The following is a 27917-nucleotide window of genomic DNA, read 5'->3' on the forward strand; positions in this document are numbered from 1 at the left end:
AAACATTTGTAATTGAGCCCCCTTTAATAACACTCAGGTCAAACCAATATTTTTTTACACGCTTTGAAGAGAAATAAAAAATACTTATCCAGTATCCACAACATAAATAAAACCTCCAAGTAACAGAAATATTGCAAGCTACATTCGTCCCACTGTCACGAAGCTTAATCCACTATGACCATCATATTGAATAAGCACAAATATATTTAGTATAAAAATACATTACACACACGGTCGAAATCTACATTCTATGAACATCTTGTCAGAAAAGGCAAAGAGCGAAAAATGCAAAAGACTTAGAAAATGTACAAAAGTTCTCAAAAGAACATTAAGCAATTATTTTAGCTAATGGCACTGTTCTGCATGCAAACATGACCATATTACATTACACATATTCAAGAAGAATATTGCACATTGATTAAAAGAATATAGATGTCTGTTGGTACGTACAATGTGCGTTTCTTCCTAGTCTGAACATTTTAGCCTAAAGTAGTTCATAAAGTTCATACAAAAAAAAAATTATATCTTTAATTGAGACTTTAATGTGGTTTATAGGTTTTATCAACAAAAACTGTAATGCCCTGTGTAAGAATCATGTCCACAGTGTAATGACTACTGTATATATGTATTTGGAACAAAAGCCTGAGTGGATTTAAAAAAGGAAATGATTTGCAAATCATATACTTATATTTGTTGTAATAGGCCCTGCATTCATATATATTGCTTTATGTATGAATCACTTGTAAACTTATATTACTATTCAAATTATTTGGGGTTAGTAAGTCTCTTATGCTCACAAATTCTGCATTTATCTGATCAAAATACAGTAATATTGTGAAATATTATTACAATTTAAAACTATTTTAAATTCATTTTAAAATGTAATTTATTCCTGTGACACAAAAGTGAATTTTCAGCAGCTATTACTCCAGTCTTCAGTGTCACATGATCCTTCAGAAATCAATCAAATAAACAGTTCTTCTTCTTCTTATTATTATTATAATGTTGAAAACAGCTGTCCTGCTTAATATTTTTGAAACCATGATACATTTTTTTTTCAGGACAGAAAGTTCAAAATAACAGCATTTGTTTGAAACAGAAATTTGTCTTTACTGTCACAGATCAATTGAATGCATCCTTTCTGAATAAAATAATTAATTTCATTAAATGAAAACCTTACTGACCCCAAACCTTTGAAGGATAGTGTAAAAATTGACAGTAAATATTTCCCAAAAAGTCAAATTCCATGTTTCAAATTAAAATGATTAATCATTAAATTCTTCAAGTAATAGTCTGGGACATGTTTATATAAATGAATAAAATGTCAGATTTCTGCGGTATCTAAATAAACTTGCCCTTACATTCCTTCTATTTGATTTATTAAGAAAAATATAATAATAGATATTATTTTAGTTATATAAAGTGGCACAACATGCAACCTCTAAACTAAGGTAATAAAGAAAATGACCAATATTTAAACAAACTGCTTTGCGCTCAAAGGCTCAATTTGGTCCTACATTCAAACATTTGCACTTCCCTCGTATGTGAAGAACCGCGAAAGACGTTCAGACATCTTGATGACAGGCAACAGGAGAGATAAAAATGACATCACCTGGAGAAGGAGTTTTGTTACTTTACACACCTGTGTGGATTGACGTCGTTGGAATGTCATTAAATCTTCCGGTCTACTGACCAACATCCGTAACTTCTTGCCAAGCAGGGCCATAAACTTTGTCAGAACACGAGAGAATATCAAGTACATCCTTAATTATCTGAAAAGCAGTTTGGTGAAGTGCCTTTCCCTACGCAGATCGGGATTTTGAGGACGGGCTGGATTCCAAGCACCATAAAACCTCCTCAGTGAGTGCGTCTATATTAAGAGTTTACACTCCTTGACATTTACAACTGGGTTTTGCAATCTAAGCAGATGCGCGCTCTCAGAAATTGCCTCTTGGTCTCCTTCCTGCGCTTCAAATAATCTCTCAGAGTGAAGAGGAGCTCTGGCTGTAGTGCCGAAGCATCAGCTGGTCGTATATTGGGGAGCAGGGCTCACACAGCGGCAGCTCCGAGGCTGGCGATGTGGGAGACTCGCTGATCGAGTCCACGGAGGAGTCTCTGAATGGCGAAGGTGGTGTCAAGGCGCCCAGATCCTCAAAATCAGTGGTCCTGACCGCACACGAGGAGTCGTAGGTGCTGTCAAAAAGGCTGGCAGGCGAAGCCCTGCTACTCCCACCAGCTATGATGCCCCCGGTGATGCCGACCGCGGAACGAGGGTTGGTGTTTGCTACGGCCACCACATCTGCGTAGGTGGTGACGGTGGTGGGATGCGGCCGTTCTTGCGGGTGCAGACGGAAAGAGGGGGAGCAGGGTCTAGGGACCGGGGCGGTGGTGTTCACGGCTGTTCCCGGCGGTGACCCGGGCAGCATCATGCTGTTGAGCTCACTAATGTTCGCAGTGAATCGACTGACCACACAGCTGATCTGATCCATGATGGAGGTCTGGGGCGGGCCGCCATGATGCAAGCGCTCCGTCAGGTATGAGGGTATAGTCACCACTGTCGCACACTCTTCATCGCGCTCTTCCAGTTCGCACCTCTGCAGCTGAGGTCGCTGACACACGGTCGGCAGCGGCGAAGGGGTACGGGGGTGGTAGGTTACAGGGTAGCGCTGGTTTTTCTGAGACCCGTCGTATGCCAGCTTCACCTGGTCCGGCGGTCGATCACAGCCCTTTGAGAAGGGCTTGATAATGGCCATCTGGTTGGCCTCTTCCTTTTTCTTAATGTGGATTGAGATCCGCTTCCACAGGTTTGGCCTGTAACTTCTCTCGTTCTGTGCCCAGGTCACCGTCTTGCCATTGGAACTGTGGAAAGAAAACCGCAATGTGTATTTGATTGATTAATTATACATAAATACACATAACAATTTAACATAATATATATATATATATATATATATATATATATATATTTAGAATAGTACAATACAGTGTAGTATACTAAATGTTATAAAGTGTATCAGTGTTGTAGTCGAGACCACCTCACTCGAGTCCGAGTCGAGACCGAGACCAGAGAGTGTCGAGTCCGAGTCAAGACCGAGTCCATAGAGAGTCGAGTCCGAGACCAGAGACGGTCGAGTCCGAGTCGAGACCGAGACCAGTGAGGGTTGATTACCTAATTTACTTTTATTTACTTTTTTTTTCATTTTTACTGAATTTACTTAGTTTAAAAAATATGATCAGTTTAGGGTAAAAAGGCCACATAGTAGGTGGTGTTAAAAGTAATTTTATTACAATTTGTCATGGGCAATTGCGCACTAGAAAATCACCAATCACTGGGCGTGTCAATCAATTTAAATAAATATTTTATTAACATACATTAATAATCATGAAAAATATTTTGAATTGAACTCGAGTGGACTCGGGAATAAGTCCGAGTCCTAAAAAAAAAATGTTCGAGTACGAGTCAATTCCGAGTCCGAGACGAGTTCGAGTCTCGAGTGCTACAACACTGAAGTGTATACATCAGTATATATAGTGTATATCAACTAACGGCCATGCCAAAACGGAGAAATTGAGACTATGGATTTATGCAGGGCACGGAATCACCAAAAAACGAAGAGGGACTCCACCCCGCCCCCCTTGTGAATAATAACGAATCCGCCATGGCGCGAATGCAACTGGCTTTTAAAGGGAATGTAAAACACACCAATTACTCATTAAAAGAATAGGGACAACCCTTTTAGACCATGTGCTGGGCACGCCTAACATTTTTTCTGTCGTTAAACTAGCAGAAGTGGATTCGGAGACACCCTAAGTGCACTTGCACCGTGCGCTTAGATCGTTAAAATAGGGCCCTAAATCTAAAGGAAAGAGAGAACTGACCCTACCATTAGCCATTTTTTAAATCCATCCATTCCTAGCACAATTACCACCCTCATCCAGTCCTGTACTTCAGATAGGAAATCTCTAACATTAGTTCTCCTAATGCACCTGGGGACCCATCGACCCAAATGCATGAAACTACTGAGTTGCTCCAGGAATGATTCACAGGCAGACAGGGTAATTGGTTGGGGCTCTTTTTCTCTTTCGAGGGGGAATATTGGCAGTTTTTTAATGTGCTCTAAAATATGCTCAGTTGGAGAGTTGATTCATTTTCAGTCTAAACTCATTTTCATCCTCAAAAGCAAACCTTTGGCAGGCATTACTGAGAGATAAACAGATTTAATGTGAGCTTTATTTATTTATTTTGTCAGGAGCGGCTTCTGCATTTGAGAGTGCATATCATCTTTTTATAAAGAGGAAGAAAATGAGGATTTTCAAAACTGACATAAAAATAATTGACACGTTATGCCTCATTATCCTTAAATTCATTCAGTGTAAATCCAATTAAACCAAAGAAGCATAAATCAAAAATATAAGATGTCAATACCCAACTTTAGATAGCTGAAAAACAAATACAAGTCTGCATGACCAAACATTTTTTTTAAACCTATCATGCAGGATTAAACTATTCAAAACAAATTTGCTAACTGAAAATAAAATAATAAAATAAAATAAAAATCTTAAGCTAAACAAAAGCATGGGTAAAACTGAAATAATTATAAAATGCGTATGTACAAAATAATTAAACCAATTAATTAATATAATGTATAAAATATGTACAAAAATCGAAATATTAATAAAAGCTATAATAATACTAAAATAACACTGCTCTCATACTGACCTTACAGTGTCTGTGCCAGAGCCTCGCCTTCTGAACAGGTTAGCCAAGCTGCTAGACCGGCTAGCGGCCGAAGCAGCTTTCCCGTCACCCACGTGCATCCTCACAACCGTTGACGTAGTGAAAGCGCTGCGTACGTTCCTCTCAGGTTTGGCCAACATGATGTAGACTTTGGGCACAAACATGCAGCACAGCGCAGTAGTGGCGCTGAGGCTGACGGAGAAACACATGGTGATTATCTTGTAGTTTGAACCAAAATAAATTGGCACGAAAGCCAGCCAGATAATACAGGTGGTGTACATGGTAAACGCAATGTATTTGGCCTCGTTGAAATTGGCGGGGACGTTGCGGGTCTTAAAGGCGTAGAAGGTGCAGCTGAGGATGAGCAGCCCGTTGTAGCCCAAAGGCGCCACCACTCCGAGTGTGGTGGTGTTGCAGATTAGGTGCACCTCGCGTATGGACGGATAGTCGTAGATCACTTGTGGAGGTTCCATGATGAAGAGCGCCACGATGATGCCCAGCTGAATCAGGATCAGTATGAAGGCGATGACCAGTTGGGCACAGGCACTCATAAAACGAGGCTTCTTGGTGCAGATCTTCTTCTTGCTGCCCGCAAGGATGCGAGCGATGCGGTTGGTCTTGGTGACCAGGGCTGAGTAGCTCATGGCAGGCGAGAGCCCGATGCCTAACCTCTGCAAGTAACAGTAGGCCAAGTGCGGCTTGGCGATGAGGCAGAATGTACACAGATACCCCAAACAGATGCCAGCCAGGATGATGAAGCACAGCTCCCTGCTGGAGGACTTCACCACCGGCGTATCGTGGAACCTGATGAAGACTAAAGTGACGAAGATGGTGGCGAGCAGGCCAAGGCAGGCGAAGACCACGGCGGCGATGGGCTCAGGATCTCCCCACAGAAGGAACTGCACTGGGATTGGCTCACAGCCTGAGGGACAAAAATTTCAAAAGACGTTAACGTAATTAGGCACTGCTACAAGTCTGTTTATGTATTTATTTAATGGGGACAATATATTTTATATATTTTATGGTATTTCGAATCACTGATATGTGACATTTAAACTTGTAAGGAGAACATCCATCGTTATTCAGATAACACAGTAAAACTGGCGGCTGAATTACCGTACAACTGTGCAAAAGCAGACAAAACCATCCGTTCAACTAAGCATCATGCATTATGCATTACAGGCTGACATCAACAAGCGCTGATATATTTAGCATGTGCGATTTGCATCAAGAGACAGAGAATGACGATGAAACTGAGTCTTAATTTGGATAGCCTTTAATGAGGTTGATCAAATGAGACTGTGAAGGTTTGGTCTGTTTTTACAGGTCAGATACACTGTCAGTCCCAAACTAGCGACAACAAGAGCTACTCTGGAAAGTTATGGCCATGATTGTGAAAGGCTTTCGTTAAAGTCCCTTTAGGGCAAGTCATCGATATCAGCAGCCATGTTTATAATGCCCCAGGGCAGCTATTTATGCTCTAAAATCTCTGTAAATGTTTGTCGAAATTACACTTGAATTACGTTTTAAATCAGGAATAAAATTTGAAAACCAATTTCATCATAAATTATGCTCCTTAAACTAAATATAAGGAGTATTTTTTATTTTATTTTAAATTAACTCCTTAAAAGTAATTCTGCTGATTTTCAGACTTGTCCAGCTAAAAGCAAAACATATTATTGCTTATATTCAAGTAACAGTAGCAATTTACAATAAAGTTTTAATACTTAACATTAGTTTATGAATCATGCTCGCACAATGATCTTTTTTTTTTTATTTTATTTTTTACCACATTTACCAATCTAGATCAAAGATTCCCACAATTTTTTGTCAGCCAATCCCCTGACCTAAAATATTTTTTGAAGAACTCCCTTGTCACATTTTTGGTCAGTTAGTTTCATTTCCATGGACTTTTGGTTTGTTATTTAAATCACATGTTCTCCTTTGTCTTTGTTTCCCGCCAATCATTAGTTTCTGTGTGCACCGATTAATCGTCATAGCTGCTTATCATTCAGTTCACTATATGTCTATTTAAGTTCCTCTGTTTGTATCCCTCATGGTCCGGTATTGTTTCTGCTTTCTTCATCATCTTTGACCCGGGATTGTTACAAAATACCAGACCACTATTTGATTATGCAGCAAAAATCGCTTCCCTAGTCCGAGAAGGACTTCCTCTAATGGACTTTAACCTTCGATGATGAGAATTTAAAGTCTCTCTTCTGGGTCAGGACTAACTACTACCTTCCAGTAGACCTCCCAGACACCACAGAACTTGACTGAAAGGAGGCCATCATCTGGTGTCTCTAGAGCATCTACCCCTGATCCAGACCAAAGCCAACCCCATGCAGTGCTCAGTTCACCACCACCTTTAACCATGTAGACAACAACTCCAGAGCCCCCCGCAGATGCAGAGCTTCCGCCCACCGCGGACCCTGAATCTGACGTCTGACAACAGCGTCTAATAACGCCCCGTAGCGCAAGTCTGAGCAGGGGTGTGAGCCGGCAAACATCGTCCTGGTGGAGCTAGACACAGAGGACTGGCTGATCGATTGGGACTCCCACCCTGAACTTTCATCATCAGATTCATCAGCAGAACTATCATCACCGCTGGTTCTAGCCAGTGGAGAAACAGTATCATCATCACTCACCAAATAACACTACTGATCCCGTCAAACTTACCTCTGTCACCATCACTGCAAAGCTCAGCCAGTCCTCCAGCCCCGCCTCTGTCATGCTACCACCTGTCTGACCTGAGCGAGGGGATCCTTTGGCTCCGCCTCTCTCAAACTTGCATTGCTGGTTTTTCCAGCGGCGTCTCCCCCAAGCTTTACTACGAGGATGATTCGCCCGACTATGAGTTTGTTTACCACCGAAATGACTTTGAAGCTGTTATATTAAGGTACAATTCTTGCATAGTGTGCCTTTAAAGAAATTGCCTTTTAAGGACTACAATAAACGGCTGGTAGGGACTACATTAGCTTCCTCCCGGACTAGTGACATCACAAACCCTACAACATAAACCCAGCCCCCAGAAATTCGATTTATAGATCATCATGGCAGAATATGCTAATCAATGACTAGAGGATAACTACACATAACTACTACATAAATTCATCTAACCAATCAGAAATGTTGTCTACATGTTATCACTTCTTAAGTCTCCTACTCCTTTTTAAACATAAAAGGCTAAAAGTTTTTGAAATTTTCAGTGCATGTCTGTGTGAGGTAATCGAAGCTACTAAGGACACAAGCTGTTGTAGCTCCGCCCTCTGTGCCAGAAGCAGCAGCTCATTTGCATTTAAAGAGAGACACAAAAAGGGTGTGTTTTTGCTCACCATCAAAAAGTAACAATTTTAACATGCTATATAAAAACATCTGGGGTATTTTGAGTTAAAACTTCACATACATACTCTGAGGATGTCAAAGACTTATTTTACATCTTGTGAAAAAGCCATTATAGCACCCCTTTAATTTTAAGTGAGGCTGTAGCCGCCACATTAAACATTTGGATTTCTCTTATTTATATATTTACATGTGCACCATCTTTGCTACAGAGTCTTTGTACAGTACATAAACTATATTGAAGATAAATATATGGTTTAAAATCAACTGCTACTAAATGTCGAAAATTGGCTCTCAGGCTCTCGCATGAATAGCAGAGAGGCCTCGGATCTCAGTAATGTACTACATGCTGAGAGACTGCTGCTTCAGGGCTTACGCTTGACAGCAATTCTGGAACATTCTGACGGGCACCCCCGCCAAGTCCAAATCTCTGTTTTTGGCATGAAGTTGCCATGGTCCAGATTCTCAAATAACGCTCTAAGAGATAAATGGGTCTCCGATGTTATTCCGTAACCCAGATACTTATATCACACACAGTTGTACAAGACGATAAGCTTATGTGGCTGGTCTATGTGTTTTAGAATCATGGCTAAAAGATGGTTGTGACTACAAGAAGAACATTTTGCTCTGAAAGTGGATGTTGAATCACCTGTGAGGTCATCTGTAGGCCAGGATCCAAGCTCACACGCACGGCAGGTGTATTCGTCAAACACAAACTCGTTTTCTTTACACGGTGTGCAGGTCCAGCAGCAGCTCACTTCACCCTTACGGATAACCTGATGTGGTCAGAAAAGACCGGTCATGTTATAGATTTTTGTGAAGAAAATGCTCCCTAAAGATGGCTCAGACTGTTGTATAAGTCTGGATCTGAATCTTTTGTTTTTGCGCTTACGTTCGTAAGTCTGATACAGATTTACAATCACACATGTAAGTCACACTCAAATTTGTAAATCTGCTGAAAACACCTCTCCTATTACGCCACATAATTAGAGATATCAGTTGTTTTTTTAAAAGACTATTTTAAAGGGTTAGTTCACCCAAAAATGAAAATTATGTCAGTATTTACTCACCCTCATGTTGTTCCAACCCCGTAAGACCTTCGTTCATCTTCGGAACACAAATTAAGATATTTAAGATATTAAGATCGCTCCTGCATACAAGTCCATAGGTTTCTTGAGGGATTGAAACTTACCGGCCTCGAAAAGTTATTAAAGACATCGTTAAAATAGTCCAAGTGACTTCAGTGGCTCAATCTTAACTTTATCAAACGACGAGAACACTTTTGTGCGCAAAAAAACAACAAAAATAACGACTTTATTTCAACTATTCACTTCCTTCTCCATGAGCCTGTAAGTCAGTTAACGTAGTGTGATTGCGTAGAGCTACGTCACACGTAGGCTCACCATTGGCCGACGCTGGTCATGTGTGTGTGATGCGTGTGACGTGCAATAACAGAAGCTTACGCTATTAAACTAGTAACCTGACTCCCGCAGAGGGAGTAATAAACGAATAGTTGAAATAAAGTCGTTATTTTTGTTGTTTTTTTGCGCACAAAAGTGTTCTCGTCGTTTGATAAACTTAAAATTGAGCCCCTGTAGTCACTTGGACTATTTTAACGATGTCTTTAATGACTTTTCGAGGACAGCAAGAGCCAGTCCCTCAAGAAGCCTATGGACTGTATGCAGGAGCGATCTTAATATCTTAAATATCTTAATTTGTGTTCCGAAGATGAACGAAGGTCTTACGGGGTTGGGACAACATGAGGGTGAGTAAATACTGACAGAATTTTCATTTTTGGGTGAACTAACCCTTTAAGGCATGCTTACACAGCTGACTTAAAGGGTAACTCTTGAACAAAATTGAACCTTTCGTGAAAAAGCATTATTTGAATGGAAACACCACTTTTAAGATTGACCGTATTTTCGTTTTAGTTTAAATTTCCTTTTGAATGGGAGTACATGGGGCACTTCTATGATAGCATCAAAATCGCTATTTTTAAAACACTAAGAAGGCTTGACACAACATAAAACTGTGCTCCAAGTATCACCAGGGGCTCTACACATGAACTTGAGCATTGACTACATTGTTTGCGTACACAAAGTTTACTAAAACGAAAGGTTCATTCAAAAGGCAAACGAAAATAGGGTCAATCTTAAAAAGGGCGTTTCCTTTCTAATTATGCTTTACATGAAAGGTGGATTAACAAAAAGAGCCTAGAATAAATTTTGGTAAGAGTTATCCTAAGGCTGCTTTGTGCCTGCTCAAAATTCTGTGTAAAGACACATTGCAGCATAAAAGACAGACTAAATTATGCCTGCTCCTTGTATAAGAATATGAAGTTAGAATCGCTGTGTAAATTACATTTATGCCAGCTCTGAGCAAAATTAAGCAGTCTGTGTAAAGTCTGTGTATTTCAAAAAAAAAATAAATAAATAAACACATACACATTCACATAACACATTTTTCTTTACAAAAGATTCCTTCACTGCATTTTTCACCTTTATCTGAGCTTTTTCACAGGGATCACTGCACACTGATCTGATGATGGCACTGCTGTTGGCCCAAATCTCCTCGTCATCCATCTTCAGCCCACTGTTGTCCCAGCTGCCCACGTGGATGTAGCTATAGTCCTCCTCACTCATCTGTTTAAAGTTCATGATCTCATACCTAGAAAAACACATGGAAAATCAATGTCATGGGTGTGTTAACCTACACTCATTCAACATGGTTTGCCCATATAGCCATTCAGTCTGAAGGAAGATACTTTTAAAAATGACTTCACAGTGACATCAACAAGAGATTGTTTTCATTCTCTTTGAAAGGAGTTTAGAAGCACATTCTGACTAGTGAATGGAGCAGAATATGAAAGATTCCTACCTCCCCGGGGAGTCTCCGTTCTCATCAAACAGCACTACTTCTCCCGAGACGCCACTGAAGTTCGTCCTCATGAGGAATTCTAAGAGTTTACCTCCATCAATCGGCCGCATGGCTTCACAGAGGCCTGCGTAGCCGGGACACAGAGACTTCTGCATGGCATGCAGGCCGTAAGCCATAGAGTAGATGGCATTAATCACAAAGCCCATCTTCGTGTCCTGAGCATACTGGTGTCGGAGCAACTCTTTCTCTGTGAAATGGTGTAGGGAAAACAAACAATATATTGAATGAATATATAAAAAGTTCCCTTTCGTAGTCACTTCGAGTTACGTCAGAAGTGACGGAGAATGGGGGTTTCGCATTCTCCGTCACTTCTGACGTAACGTCTCCGTTACTCAGGGAACGAGGGTTACATCCGTAACCGAGACGTTTTTATGAAAGGAGGGGTTGATTGCGATTTCACTTTTTTCATTTTAAATAGAGTGTAATGTTGCTGTTGGTGCATGAACAGTTGTTGTTGACAAAGTCATGAACATGACAAAGTTGCAGCGCTGTAAGTTTAGTGTAAGCAGAGATATCGTCTTTTAAAAATCAGGAAGTATATTGCCTACAAAAACGACTCGATTGGGACTAAAGTTGGGTTTTAGACGTCAGTAACCCACACATTTGCATCAACCCTCCCAGCTGTCAGGTCTTCTGTGTTCAAGCTTCCCACGGACGCTGTACTTCGTCAACAATGGATACAATTTATGTTTGATTATGTTCCTGAAAATGACGATCGTAATCTAGCTCTCTGTGCTGCGCATTTTACGGAAGACAGCTTCCAGAATCTCCACGAATTCAATGCCGGATTCAACAAGAAACTGTTACTAAAACATGCAGTTCCAACTTTAAAACCAGAGGCAGCAGTTGTTGGGCCACAACCTGTAAGTAGGCTAAGACTTAATCATTTTAAATGTATTTGCATGTATAATTCCAGGCGTAACCTTGTGTTTTATTTTTTTCAAATGCCAGCGCTGGCTTAATAGCCACTAGGCTACTAGTTATGCTATTTTATGTCTACGACAAACGCGTACAAACATTATGGACCTGAATTTTGTATAAGTACTAATGTTGTAAATGTATTTTTCATGTATATATGTTTTATGACGTTATTTTCGATTTAATCAAGAATGTAATCTAATGTCTAGTAGGCAGTCAGTTTCTATTGTTGCCAGTCAGATGCTATTGTGTAAAACAAACTTTTATAAAGTTAAAAAATGCCTGTTTACACAATGGGAAAACGCAGATATTTATCTGCATTTTGCCCTCTCATTTACACGAAAGCTCCGTTTTTATCACAGAAAACGATTATTTCTAAAAACTCCAGCCAAAGTGGAGATTTCTGAAAACGTCGGTTATCTTCCACTCACTGGTGCAGGTCTTGTTGTATTTGAGACTCTCTTGAGGATGACCCTTCAGCCGGCACTGGAAGCGGTGCTGCCAGAACTCGATGAACCAAGGGTCCCGGATGTTGGTGTCCGGCTGCAGGTTCAGGTAGTAATCATCGAACCACGTGACGTAAGCAGACTGAAGCTTGATAGTGATTCCCCCAGCCGCCTCCCTCTGGAAGCCATCAGTGACATCATAGCGGTCAGCCCAGCCGTCGCTGCAAAGTGAACAAGAGACAAGTGAGTAATGAAGGGCTTTTTTTATAGAACAAACTCCTTTGAGACGCAGACAGGGAGCCTCCCAGTCCAAACTGACCCACATAACAGCCAAAGCCCAGTAGTTATTATGACCAGGTTACCCTATGAATTAGGTCTTGAGGACACAGCCGGCCAGTATTTCATACTGACAGTACTGTCACAGACTCTGGAGGGTGTAATAAACCTCTCCATGAGATGAATATGCTCCAAGGCTTCCCTAATAAGCAATAAAGCGATTTTTGGATGGCAAGAGATGGATCTACTTTCTTCCAAAGCAAAACAAAAAAAGATACTTTTCAGCATCCTCCCCATCTATATGTTCTCTAACACTTCCTAAACTCACAGCGCTAAATGTTACACAACTCAGCAGTGTGTGGGAGGTATCATTTTTGTTCTCATGGTAGGTAAGGAGAGGCTTTCATAACTTGTCCTTGGAGGCAAAAGCAATGGGAGGGAAAGCATAGAGGAGCATGTAAGCAGGAGCTTGAATCATCTCATGGAAAAGAGCTGAACAGCTCAGTAAACCCACACACTGACCCCAGCGGGTCAGCCTCCCTCTGCCCACTGCTGCTGCAGGAAAACTTACAAAGACAACAAAAATGCCAAAGCAAAGGCGCCACAGTCTTTACAAAGATATCTGACAGAATTTACAGCACATTAAAGCATCATGAGTTTACTGCAAAATGATGCTGTGGCAATTTACGCAATGTTTGATTGTATTTTGGTGCCAAATAATATTAATCAACAAATAGGACATTTCTCTCTTGCTCTTTGTGTTATAACTTGCGTAGGTGACATTAAAGCTATTTTAACAGGGCATGCATACAGTACATTGCACTGACTCAATTGAGTTGCACTGATTTGTTTGTGTCCGCACTCGAAGATCCACATGGAAATCGTCAAATTTCGATCTAAAAAAAGTTAAACAAAGCCAATTCAGTTCAAATACAATAATAATAGCAAGCTTGAATATCTTCAGGAAAATAAAGTCTGAAAAATATTGAGATTTTATTTTTAATGTCACAGAGTCTATATGCTCTATAGTGGACTTGTCCCTATATGACTATCCTTAGATTTCATAAAAAGCCTATATAAATAAAGAAAAAACATTTTACATGTGCAAAATCACATAATCACATTTAAAATGATTTTTTTTTTATTCAAACAGATATGGAACATTTTTATAACATCAAAATAATAAAATAAATAAATAATAATATTAATAAAAACCTATGCTTTATACGTCAATGTTTCAGGAAAAACATGTCTGTGGGTGTTTCACGTTTTGGAATCTGCACGAATCACAGTTTTAATCCGTTAACAATTAGCCCACAGAGGAATGACACACACACGCCAATGTGGGATGCTGCTGTATTAAGGACAGAAAATAATAACACATTTACACCAACAAATGCTGCAAATAAGCTGCAAAGTGATTCAATTAGGTTAGATTTCTATCCATCCCCGGGGTGGAGTCCGATCAGCCCTCATCAGCTATGGATCGGCTCTTTGCGCACTTCACTGATGAATAACTTGACAGATAATACAACAGAATACAATGCAGTGTCCTCTCACTCACTAAAAACAGATGGCAGGGCAGTCTGCAAACTGCTCCTTAGTAAATAATTGAAAGCCATTCAGTTGTGAAACGGCAGAGCTTGGACATCACTGCTTTCGTGGTTGTCAATGGGCTGCTGAGAGCAGATGTTTTCAGACAGCATTTTGTAAGAATGATCTTTGAAGGATGAACAAAAAATTTTCATGGTCACCATATAATTGGATAATATTCATACTTTTGAGCTTTGAAGTGGTGGAAAAAAGTTTTGAAGTACTTGCAAGTCCTTGAAAACTCCTTTATTCTTATAACAATGTCAAACTGTCTCATTTTCTCATTTTACGGACACACACTCGTCTTATTTTAAGGTTTAGTTCGTTTTAGTTAAAGATTCTGTCATTAATTACTCACCCTCATGTCGTTCCAAACCCATTTCGATCATCTTCGGGAAACAATAAATGACGATCTTTTTGATCAAATATGACAGATTTCTGTCCCTCCGTTGGCAGCTATATGTAACGAACATTTTGATGCTTCAAAAAGTTTATTAAGAGATCATACAAAATTTGTATGAATTGAGCGGTTTAGTCCAAATTTTCTGAAGAGACACGATCACTTTATATGATGAACAGATTGAATTTAGACTTTTATTCACATTTAAACATTGATCAGCGAACATAAACAGAAGCTCAACTGAATCTTCTTGACGAGCGATAAACTTCATTGGTTCTTGTGGAAGCTCAAACATGCTGAGTAACACGAGAATGAACCTCATTGGTTCTTGTGGAAGCTCAAACGTGCTGCATAACACAAGAATGAACCTCATTGGTTCTTGTGGAACCTCAAACGTGCTGCATAACACAAGAATGAACCTGCTTGAGTTTCCGTTTACCAAAATGTGTGACAGTTGATGAATGTTTACATGTGAAAAAAGACTAAATTAAACCAGTTTATCATATATAGCAATATATAGTTTCTTCCAATGGAGGGACAGAAAGCTCTCAGATTTCATGAAAAAAGATCTTCATTTGTGTTTCCGAAGATGAATATAATTCTTGACGACATGAGGGTGAGCAATTAATGATAAAATTGAAGTTTTTAGGTGAACTGCTGTTGTCAATAGCATTTTGGTTGTCTTTCGCTACATTTTGGCTAAATCTTTGCATGAATATCAATTTCATGCATTTAAATTTGTCAAATGGCTTTAATATGTGTACTGTAGATGTGCTTGTTGTGATATTTGAGGATGGCTGCTGCAGCAGCATTTATAGAGTTAGGAAAGAGTTAGGAAAATATGAAGGAAACATTTGATGACGTCATAAGTTTGGCTTTGGGTGAATTGATGCCACTGAGTAGGGTTAATGAATGAAAGCCAATGAAGCAAACAACGTGAATTAATGAAGTCATAAAGCAGCCAAGATACCAAAGAAAGTATGTGGAGATTTTGTAAAATATCTTGAGACTTTATCACTTTTTGCAGCCACATAGAGATCAAGTAAGAAAAAAAAGAACCAAAGAAAAAACCCTCAACACTCGGCTACTTTCCCTGGAGCTGGTGTCTGACACCTCATCAAACACACACACACACACACACACCCATAAACTCGGTCATCCACTCATGCACACACAAGCATACCTCACCCACGCATACACATGGACACACACACAGTCACTGGCACCCCCATAAACATGGCATCTTCTCTCAGCCCATCCAGGCTGTCTGGAATGCCCCGAGGCCCGGAATAAAGACCATGACACCATTTTCTGAAATAGATCCTCTTTAAATATTCCGAAATATAGGGCCTTACCACGCACAGAACAAATCCTATTAAACTTCACCAAAACAGGCGAATGCAGGTTGACATTATCTGATTACAAAGTTATTAAAGGAGCTGATCTCAAAACATTGGATTTGGATATTAAATCCAGATTAAATTAAAAATCTAAAAAAAAAAATATTCAAAGTACATGCTTAAAAATCTTCTTTCCAAACATTGCTGATTTTTAGAGTTTAACTTGAATTTGTTACCTTAAAGAGCTGTTTTTGATCAAAGAAATAAAGCTGAAATAAAATAGAAAGTCAAAATTAGAAATGTTGCCTTGGCAACAAACTGAAATACAGAAGATTAAGTTGAAATACTAAAATTACTCAAACTTAAACAGAAAAAATAAATAAATGAAAAACATTAGAAACATTAAAAAGCATACAAAACATGATGAAATTGAATGTTCTGAAATGAGAGCTAATTCTAATTATTTTTATGTTTTATATGCAGAGATACCTATAGTCATCTCTGCATATAAAACTGTGATAGGAAAAGGAATTTTAACTTTTAAATGAAAAAAAAGGCACTTTAACTTTAAGAGTCAGCGAATATCTCAATATCAAACCAAAGAGCTCTTGAACAGAAGCAGAAATTGGAAGGATTATTCTTAGTTTAATATCTCAAAGACATAATACATTATTTCAGTCCTTAATATCCATAAGCAATTTATTAATGGAACAGCGAGAACTGAATTGGGGGTGAAGCTAAAAATAGACAATTTAGATGTCACACTCCAGGAGATTAAAAATAGGAAGACTCATTTCTTACTTCATTTGACACTATGAATAGCACGTGCACATTTTTCAAGATGTCGATGCTCTTTTCACAGGATCTGTCATATACAATCTTTTTATGTCATTGAATGGTAAATTAGCAATCTTTCACAAATAGCTGAATGCGTTTGTGGGGTAAAGTTGAAATGTAAGAGTGTTTAAGAGACAGTCTGAACTTGTTGAAACAGATACAGTGTTAATGAATTAGTTTGGTGTCACTGCATCTCTCAAGTCCTGATTACAGAATCAATAGGCTCACTCAAGAGGAGTTATTATCTTTACACGAATCAAGTGCCTTTAACTAAAACAATCATAAATCACATACCTTGCTTCAGATGATTGTTCACTATAATGGTGATGATGATGATGGTGATGGCAACATTTGTGGTGATAACAGACAGAAAGATGAGCCTTGCTTCCCTGTTTTGATCCATCTTGATTTTGCCTCTCACACACATACAAGCAAAGAGATGCAGATGATGATCAACAGGCGTGGGTGGACATTCAAAAGGTAAACACAACACAGTCTCTTTGAGATACCAACAGAACTGCCTGATGGTGTGGACTTTCTGACCCACAATATCTGTGGAAAAAGCACTAAATGAACACAAGATACAGATGAAAGGTGTCGCCAGGGCTGGTTGTCACATGTGCTATATCTCATATGGTTTTGAATCATTCATTTAAATACAGAAATGTATGTTGGGGGCTGTTCACACCTGGCCACTTCATGCGTTTTCTCAGATCGGATAGCTATCTGATTTATAAAAACGATTCCATTTACACCTGGTCACATAAATGTGTTTTTGCAAAACAGATATAAATCCGATATTGCAAATTTAATGGAGTGCACATGACCGACAGCAACAGATTTTGCTGCATTTTATTGATCATCCACTAATTTCAAAATCAAAGACAGATGAGAGCTTTAACAGAACTGGTAAGATCATTTCATTTCTTTACTTTTAATGAAGATGATTGTGTGTTAAAAAGTGCGACTTTCACTTTTATTTTGCGATTGTTTGCGGCGCGTTGGCTTGATGAATAGACGCTCAGCTGCTCATCTGAGGTGATGCGTGTTGCAGTAGCGCCGTCATATCTGACTAACATGATTTATTTTTTTATTTTTTTTACTCACACATTTATTTTTTAGCATTTTTGTGGGGGAGTAAAATTTACATATGTGGTTTCAACAACCAGATCCATTTACACTTGTCCAGTTTCTTCTAGAATGCAGCCCAGACCTGCGTTCTCTCAAGTTACTTTGAATTGTTATATTATTTCACGATTGTGTAGTGTATTTGATATATCAAAAGCCCAAATGTAAACTAGATGGATTCTATTTTGAAAACCTCCCCCATTTGATAACATGCCGCAACAAGCAGTAACAGTGGAAATGTTTAATAAGATTGGGTAGTCATGACAACTCAAATATAATAACATCCAAACACAAATCTACTCTGAGACATTCTCTGGAGTAAAACATGTGGCAACTAGCCCTGGTCTCTCCTACGATCTTTCTCAAGTGAGTAAGCTTTTCTAATACACCACCAACACTTTGTGAAAAAAATAGATTTGTTTTCCAAAACTGCCCGCTTGCCGCAGGCACAATTTCATGGTTGATTCTTTGATAAGAAAGCGTCTATCAAAAATATAAATTCATGTGTGAGGTTACTCACCTGCCAACCAACAGGAACTCTCCAACTAGGCGGCGGCGTCTCATGGCCATGAGGATGCCACGCACGGTCATGCCCTCGCAGAAGCACGCCACCACACGAGCTTTGGGCAGGTGGCTTCTGAGCTTATCGAGAAGACGGTCAAAACTCTGTTCTCCAGCATTGCTGTAGATCTTGTCAGAGTGGGCGATACAGATGCCCTCCTTTGCTGCCATGTCTTTGAAGGCCTCCATTCCACTCTCACCATAGTTCCCTGAAGATTGAGAAATTGAATGATTTTTAAACTTGAAACACGTTCTGTATTAGGTTATATTACAGTAGTGGCCAAAAGTGATGTCCAGAGGGGATATTTGTTTTAATGACATACAAGTTCTATGTAAACCATCAAAATAGAGGAAAATTTGATCATTTTAAAACATCTTAAATATGAGGGAAGAACAAAACTAAACTTTGGTTAAGGTACTGACTATATTATTTGACAAACTACTGCTGTCACATGGAATTAAGGAGGAAGACGAAGGAAGTGTGTGAACAGATAGCTTGCTACTTAAAGAGTTTATTTAACACAACAAAACCAGGAAGAGTTATCCAAACAAGAAAAAATCCAGGTCACAACAGCTTACACACATAGGGTAAGAGTACACCGAATACACTACAGAACAGACTGTGAGCTAAGAGAACTCAAAAAGAACCAGGTGTGTACCAATCTGTAACCATGACAACTAATGACTGATAGGAACAGGAAACAAAAAGGCAGCATATGAAAGCAAGGAAGGTAAACTTCCTTTACCATTAACTGAACAAACACAGTGACAAAACCATGGCTAGAAATGAAACAGAAGACAATGAAACTACTAAACATGACAGTAAGTGACAAACTGACTTCAACATAATCATCTATTAATATTTTGTTGGATCTCGAGTTTTTGCATGTGTTAATACTTTATTTGTGTGACAGCTCTGTGGAAGCTTGTTTCACAGAATGAAAAATAAAAAAAGGCAATTGCGATTTTTTTTTATCTTACAATTCTGACTTCATTTCTCAGAATTGCAAGATATAAAGTCAGAATTGCATGATATAAAGTCGTAATTGCGTGTTATAAAGTCAGAATTGCGAGATATAAATTCAGAGTTGCGTGATATAAAGTTGCAATTGCATGTTATAAAGTCAAAATTGTGAGATATAAAGTCAGAATTGCAAGATATAAAGTGGCAATTGCGTGTTATAAAGTCAAAATTGTGAGATATAAAGTCAGAATTGCAAGATATAAAGTCGAAATTGCGTGTTGTAAAGTTAGAATAGTGAGATATAAACTATTCTGGGGGGAAGGGGGGGGGGGGGAGAAAGTTATTTTTTTCCTTTTAGAATTGGCCTGATAACTTGCAATTGTGAGTTTATATCTCACAATTCTGAGAAAACATAAACTCGCAATTATGTGTTATAAAGTCAGAATTGTGAGATGTAAACTCGCAATTTTGAGAAAAAAAATCAGAATTGTGAGATAAAAAGTCGCACTTTTTTTCACATACCTCGCAATTCTGACTTTGTATCTCGCACTTGGCCGGACATCACCTGTTGATATTATATTATATTGTATTGTATTGCATTAATTTATATTATATTATATTACATTATATTATATTATATTAATAAAAAAATAAATATATAAAATGCATCTATGTTGTGTTTATATTATATAAGTGTCTGTAAAATATATTATTTTATTTATTATATATTTTATATAATACTATATTAGCATTTTGATTAAACGTTTATTCAATAAAATATTTATATAAAATAATTCATTGTGTTTTTAATATAAAACAGCTTGAAATTGTACAGCTAGAATATAACTCTGTGACAGCAATAGATGTCACAAACATGTTGATTGGTGCACAAAACAATCAGGTTGAAGCTCAACCTGTCAAAATCATGCTGAAATGACTGTTAAAATCTTCAGGGGGGAAATGAGTCATAGGTGCTACTCACAGTTAAGAACAGCACAATGTTTCTCACATTTTATTCTCATCATTAGTTCTTCTGGTGTTTAGAAATAATATCTATCCTACTTCATCCTTATTACCAGCAAATAATGAGTGGACCAGTGGAGGAAAATGTGAGATTGTTTTTCAATAGAATATTGAACACTATTTTTAGAAATCATGGAAATGTAGATTTCTTATGAAATTAGAAATTACCCTTTCGAGCAGTTTGCTCTATTGAACAAAAAGTAATGTATGTCAGATTTACTGTTCTGTGTTCTGTGCTTTGCTTCCCGTATATATTTAGTACGAACATAAATAGATTTCACTTTTTCATGCTTAGAAAAACTAATGAAAAACAGGCCATGGTGCCCCTCTTTCACAAAGCGTCAGGGGTAAACTCCCCCAATTTACATAAAAAATAGGTCACCTACTTTTGTGTGAGGAATGTTCCCAGTCTTCACGCATTTTATGAGGTGCGAATTTGATACAACTGCAGAGATGGCTTGATAAAAAGCAAACACACCGCTTAAATTCTCTGCTAGTGATACACTGGACTGGTCTGGACTTGTAACCAAAAGGTTGCAGGTTCAAATTTTGCAGGGGTGTTATGTGAACTGTGAAGTCACTGAGATGCCCTATCACCACTGCATCCCAAAGGAAAGCATTTAACCCCAGTTTGCTATTAGCATTCCAGCGAGTATGCTGTGTTTGTCAAGGGGAAAACTCTCAAGGAACTCTACCAATAGGAACTGTACTGTTACGCAGAACATTTTAGTGTTCCCATTAAAGGAGTAGTTCACTTTTAAAAAAACTTTCGCTGATAATTTACTCACCCCCATGTCATCCAAGATGTCCACGTCTTTCTTTCTTCAGTTGAAAAGAAATGAAGGTTTTTGATGAAAACATTCCAGGATTTTCTCCATATAGGCGAGCATTTGTGCTTATAAAACAAAATTTGTGCATTTTGAAATGATCGATAGTTTCGCTAGATTAGACACTTATTCATCGTCTGGTGTCGTTTAAAGCCCTTTGAAGCTGCGCTGAAACTCTCATTTGGACCTTGAACCGTTTGGTTCCCATTGAAGTCCATTATATGGAGAAAATCCTGGAATGTTTTCATCAAAAACCTTCATTTCTTTTCGACTATAGAAAGAAAGCCATTTACATCTTGGATGACATGGGGGTGAGTAAATTATCACCAAAAGTGAACTACTCCATTAATAATGTCTCATTATATTAATAATGTACACTGCCATTCAAATACTTGGGGCTAGCAAGATTTAAAAATAAAAGAAATTAATACTTCATTGATTAAAAGTAACAGTAAAGCCAATTATAATGTTTTGTTGTATTGTTATACATTGCTATTTCAAATCAATGCTGTTCTTTAAAAAAATCTGTTCATCAATGGATCATGGTTTCCACAAAATATTATTTTTTTAAGTGTTTTGCCAATCAGCATATTTGAATGATTTCTGAAAAGATTTAGAGTTATGTGACACTGAAGACTGGAGTAATGATACTTTGCCATCACAGGAATAAATTACATTATTACAAATACAATATTACTGTTTTATTATACTAAATAAATGCAGAGAATAAAGAATCTTAGCAACCCCAAAGTATAGTGTCTGTATGATAAAATGTGAAATATTAGTTATTGTTGTAACACTTTAACTAGCTTTAAATATTGTTTTGTAATCGTTTAACTAACAACGGTCAATTAATGACAAATTCCTCCAGGAAATGAAACAACAAAAACAACAACGCAAGCATCAGTATGTATTAGTAATGGATTTTTTTGTGGTTTGCCGCACTCTAAAACGTTCTAAAATGTTTTTTAAAATTGCAAAAATCAGTATGATGATATCTACATTTGAAATAATAAAAACAAGTGAATGATCTCTCAATCCCTCACTGAGCAATGAAAGGTTATTTAGCACCAGACTTCCTGTTCACTTTAATGCCACTGTGTAAAAATGATCACGGTATAAGTGTGTCACCCATGTATAACGTCATGACTATCAAATGCATCTCATCCCTCTGATGATTTACATTTGAGAAATTCACTTCCAAATGCGCATGATTCCATCTCTAATCTCTCTCCCCAGGGAGGGACTTCTTCAAATCTTTCGCTCAATTACTCTGTGCCAGTTGGGTGAATTAATTCTCTTGCTGTGTTCAAACTTCACTAGAACTTTCTGTCTCAGATGGATGGATGTCTAACAAAAAAAAAAAAATCTGAGTTACATAATATTTTCCAGGCATTTCACCGATAAAGATCAGAAATCAAGTGGTCTCAAAATCCAATTGGTTGGTCACAAGAAGCAATAACAAATGTGGCTAAAATGAACTCTGCACACCGTAACAGATATTTTGATGACCTCAACTGTCTCTTTCCCTCCTACAGAGAGACTGACACTGCAGACAAGTCTTTAAACAGTGTGTTCATTCACACAGGAAAATTCATTAAACGCCCACAGACAGTGAAAACAGAGCTAAAGATGTAAATGATCATCATGGTCGCCTTTCAGTTAATGATTTCTGCGTGTTCTGTGATCTGTCATGAGGCCAAAAAAAGGACAAAACAAAAGCACAGCAGCAACACAATACGTTTGTGTGGCTATTAACCATTCATTGTGTGTACGCTGTGTGCAGACATCAAAGACGCTCTTGAACATGATGAAACGATAGATAGACAAATCATGATTCTGCTTGGCACATCATTTTGCACATCAATAAACCTCCAGTAAATGACCTTTTTTAAAGTAAAAAATACAGTAAATTTCACTATTATACACGAAGCTTTCATTACTGCTAAAAACGCATTTGTCAAAACCATCACACCTTAAACACAAAACCAAATCTTCAAACTATTTTCAGAGAACATCTGACTCTTCTGACAAAATCATACATTTGCCTACACATGAGCTCAACAAATTACAATTACAAATGTCAAAGTATAATATAATAAAAAAAAGGAGCTACAGGATATGTAAGCAAATGAATCAACATCATGGAGCTTTTCACAGCTCCCTGTTCTGTATGTGGGTGAAAACTGTGGTGGGCTCCACATTTAACCACCCGCTGGCAATTAACACCTGTCTGTGAGGTCATCAGTCTTCCAGCCAATCTGCTTGAGTTTGTAATATACAGTAAAAAAGCTAAAAGAATAAAACTGGGCAACGATAAACCGTGATTAACTGCATCCAAAATAAAAGTTTGAGTTTACATAATATATGTGTGTGTACTGTGCATAATAATTTTGTATATATAAATACACACATATGCGTGTATATATTTAATAAATATTCGCATGTATATTGTAAAAAAATGTGGTTGGTTTAACTTAAAAATGTAAGTTGATTGAACTGAAAAAAGTGAGTTAATACAATGAAGCAGATTGATTTAATCATCAGAAACTCAAAATAATAAGTTATCTGAACTAAATAAATTATTATGTTGATTTGACAAAAGAAAAAATGTTGTGATAACAAATCTTGAAAATATTTTATTACAGTGTACTGTATATTTATACATACTTTATATTACATGTAAAATATAAATATTTTATATATAAATAACACATTTGTCTTAAATATAGGCCTACATCATGCATATGTGTGTATTTAAATACAAAAAATAAGTATACACAGTACACACATACACAAGTAAACCATTCCACAACATAGGGCCAGCAACTGAGAAAGCACATTGTAAAAGTGTAAAACTGAATATTATTAATGATAAAACTAAATGATAGCCTGTAAGTTGTGAGTTATTTCTAATCTGGTGTTGATGGAATCAACTTGGAATGGTTTACACATATTATGTAAACACAAACTTTTATTTTGGATGCATTTAATGGTGGTTTATTGTTGCCATTACTACTATATAGTTATATTAAAATAAATAAACAAAATTACAAGAGCACCCAACCAAATTACTAAAACTTTAACTAAAATTACAAAACAAAACTAAATAAAAATAAAAAATCATTCAAAATATTAATAAAAAAACAATAGCATGATACTCAAAGATTTAGAGTTTGACTTAGTGCAGTTAAAGGGTTAGTTCACCCAAAAATGAAAATTAAGTCATTAATTACTCACCCCCATGCTGTACCAACCCGTAAGACCTTCGTTCGTCTTCAGAACACAAATGAAGATATTTTTGATTAAATTTGAGAGCTGTATCACAACCACATAGGCACCCTAAGGGACTGAAACTTGACGGCCCAGAAAGTCAATGAAGAAAATGTCAGACGAGAGTTCGAGAGATTTCCATGACGCATGCGCGAGGACTGAACGAGAAGTAGTAGAAAAATAACGTAGTTCTCGCGCATGCCTCGTGGAAATCTCATGAACTCTCGTCTCAGGCCCAGAAGGAAGAAAAGGAATAGTCGAATAAAGTCGTTATTTTTGTTTGTTTTTTTGCACAAAAAGTATTCTCGTCGCTTGATAAACTTATAGTTGAGCCACTGTAGTCACATGGAATATTTAAACATTTTCTTCAATGACTTTCTGGGCCGTCAAGTTTCAATCCCTTAAGGAGCCTATGTAGGAGTGATTTAATCAAAAATATCTTCATTTGTGTTCCGAAGACGAACGAAGGTCTTACGGGGTTGGTACAGCATGAGGGTGAGTAATTAATGACTTAATTTTCATTTTTGGGTGAACTAACTCTTTAAATCTTTTCAAAGTACAATTGAATAAAAAAGCACTAAAAAATTATGAACAAATTCCTAGATCTTGACTATATGTTGCACATTCTGCATCCAGTCATACACACTTTATAAAGACTGTGATGTGTCATTTCCCTCTATGAATAATAAAGAGATTTATTAGGCCTAGATAAAGGTGAACCACAACAGATAGAGTGACACATTATAATTATCACCTAAAAAAAATCCCTCTGGAAATCTATCACTTTGAGAATGTGGAAGATTTAGTACTTTAAATAATAGTGTTACATGCTGGTGGAGATCTGGTCAAAAGAAAGAGTTTCAGGGCAGATTCTGTTGGTGTTGGAAAATCTCACGATAACCGAGAAGAAAGCCGCTTCCCTTCGGAGAGAGAGAGAGAGAGAGAGATCACGTACCTTCAGTGTGAATGGCAGATACGTAGGTCCAGTTGTAACGTTTGACGATGTCCACCATCGCTCTGGCTTGCTGGGCGTCGGAGGGCACCACCCTCATGAAGTACTTGTACAAAGACTTATCGCTGAGATCCATACTGGTAGCCGAATACGCAATCTGGGGAATGTTGAACAGCTGAAGGAGATTCTGAACCTGGATGGCCACAGAACTGGACCCAGGCCCGATCAGCCCCACGATGGGCTTCTTCCCTTTCATGGGAGTCCCTCCATCTTCAGTCAAACACTTGGTCATGCCCTCCTCCTCCTCGGCCGAGACCAGGGTGTCACGGATGAACTCTATGCTCTGCTCCAGAGCCACGGCCGAATGCCAGCAGGAGTCTCTGATCTCGCAGCCCAGCGTGATGTTGGGTAGGATGTGTGGGTCCGCGTTGATGCGGTCCAGGGTGTGCATCATGGCCTCCACCCGCTGGATGCCGTACTGCTCCCGTACGGCACCGCACTTGCGCTCGTGGACCTTGTCGGCTGGCGGCTGGTGGTGGACGGAGAAGAGCGCCCCGATGATGATGTCGCCGGGGATGTGGGCCAAGACGCGTCGCTCGCTGGCCTGGGCCTTGGCTAAATTATCCGGCCGCGTGGGACCCAATCTGTCTCCGATCAGCACAAACAACAGCAAATGTAAAATCCCCATTTCCTCGGCCCTCTCGGATCAGAGTGTGGAATACGAGTAGGTTCCTCGGGGCATCTGAAAGAGTCACAAGAAGCAGAAATCTTCAGAGCTATGTCCCTAGAGATCATCAACCTCCCACTGAATCACAGAGGTGCATATTTGTGAGAGTCGTGATAAGGATGAGCTGTCGCCAGGGCAACGTCTTATTCTAAAGAGTGAGGATTTTTCTGCCTTCCTCTAAATATCTCGAGATCAGGAGGAAAACAAAGTTGAAACGCACATGAAGAAGTTGGTGAAATGTGCTTATTCCAGTCAGATCTCAGTAATGGGATGCATCATTAATACCTGTTAGAAACAATAAGCATGACAATTCTTAAAAGATGTATTGATTCAGATTCATGTATTCATAACCTCAGAGATTTTCCAAAACACTGAGGCCCAGAAGATGATGATCTTATGCAGATTTGCAGCCACTGAATATTTATATTTCTTTACCCTTTACCTCATTTTCATTACTCTAAATGAATTATTAATTTCATTAAAAAGGAGTTAGACAGCTTAGAGAGATAAATACAGAATTCCCCAGAATAATTGTTGGTTACTTATAAGCCAGCCATTATATCATATATATAGCTTACAGGATCTGAGGGCAATATCTCATACTTTTACAGATCACATGGAGGAGAAATCATACCAAATGACGTCACGTCAAGAAAACACGGGAGAGGGATGTATCCTATACTTTTTGTTTGACTGATAGGAGCCCACTGTGTGAACAGAACCCCATGTATACTTAATAAGATTGATCCTTCATACTGTGTCCATATTGCTACTGCATGTTTTGCGCTCGAACTTCAAAGGAACTGCGATGCATTTTTAAACAGCCAGGACTGGACAGTAGCATATCTTTATAAGTTTTACAAAACGACAGGACACATTCCTTTAACACAACAGTAACTCAATAGTACAAATAACTGCCAACAGTAACTCAATAGTACAAATCCATACTGTGTAGACAGTTTGCTAATGGATGAACGGATTCTTTTTTCTTTGTTGTAGCTGTTGTACATTATTTTGTTCATTTGATAGTACATTTTTAAAAGACACTAAACATTAGCAAGATATTACTTAATTGGTTGATTGATTAATTAAGTGTCAGACTCAAAAGTTACATGATCCCATTCGCTGTTGTCTGAGCTGTCCATGGTGCTGAAATACAGTCTGGCGCATCAACCATAATCCAGTGAATCTGAATCTGTGTATGGCAATGAAAATAGCACTTCATATGTTGCCAATGCCATAACATTTAATTTACAACTTACATGAAGAACTCACTAAGGAAGCACATGACCGTTGAAATAACCAGAAATACATGAACTTAAGCGTGAGGCATTAGATTGAAAAGTGTTAAAATACCAACGCTAATGGTTATAAAAACACCAGTGATAATGAAACTTACCGTTCGGTCGTTGTTTTGGTCCCAAAGCTCGTGTTCTTCTCACAATCGGAGTGTCTCTGGGTGTATAAGCGCGTGCGATGCGCGTTCACTTCAGCAACAACTCTCGCGCGCGTCACGTGACATATATTTTTCTAAATATTTACATCTTGTTCTAACAGTCCATGAAGATGAAAACCATACAGAAGTTACATACTCGCAGTCATCTGTTTGTGTAAGAAAAGGCTAAAAAAAAATTT

The 27917-nt window shown here is 38.2% G+C and overlaps 1 protein-coding gene across 2 annotated transcripts; it reads right to left on the reverse strand.

Annotated features, from left to right (window-relative positions):
- Nucleotides 1-5: 5 nt before the first annotated feature.
- On the reverse strand, nt 6-27789 carry grm5a (glutamate receptor, metabotropic 5a). Of its 2 annotated transcripts, none has more exons than XM_089126563.1 (9): nt 27682-27789; nt 25559-26297; nt 18476-18725; nt 12367-12602; nt 10958-11204; nt 10579-10747; nt 8730-8856; nt 4721-5660; nt 6-2859 (listed from the first exon to the last, which is right to left on the reverse strand). In XM_089126563.1, exons 2-9 carry the CDS (start codon nt 26241-26243, stop codon nt 1983-1985), a joined length of 3531 nt encoding a protein of 1176 aa, XP_088982689.1. In that variant the 5' UTR covers nt 26244-26297; nt 27682-27789; the 3' UTR covers nt 6-1982. The 2 variants fall into 2 exon arrangements, with proteins under 2 accessions (XP_088982689.1, XP_088982690.1); XM_089126564.1 differs by having other exon boundaries at nt 25559-26567; nt 27682-27784.
- Between the last annotated feature and the right edge of the window lie 128 nt (nt 27790-27917).

The sequence above is a fragment of the Pimephales promelas genome, chromosome 23, assembly GCF_988280905.1.
Source record: "Pimephales promelas chromosome 23, fPimPro1.hap1.1, whole genome shotgun sequence".
NCBI lineage: Eukaryota > Metazoa > Chordata > Actinopteri > Cypriniformes > Leuciscidae > Pimephales > Pimephales promelas.

What these genes read in the sequence shown, in the direction of transcription:
- grm5a (XM_089126563.1), bottom strand. Translation starts at nt 26,243, where the DNA reads ATGGGGATTTTACATTTGCTGTTGTTTGTGCTGATCGGAGACAGATTG. An exon ending in GTGAAAAAGCTCAGATAAAG is followed by an intron (nt 8,857 to 10,578) that starts GTGAAAAATGCA and finishes TGACCACATCAG; the next exon opens with GTTATCCGTAAGGGTGAAGT. An exon ending in TCTGGCACAGACACTGTAAG is followed by an intron (nt 2,860 to 4,720) that starts GTCAGTATGAGA and finishes TTCTTTCCACAG; the next exon opens with TTCCAATGGCAAGACGGTGA.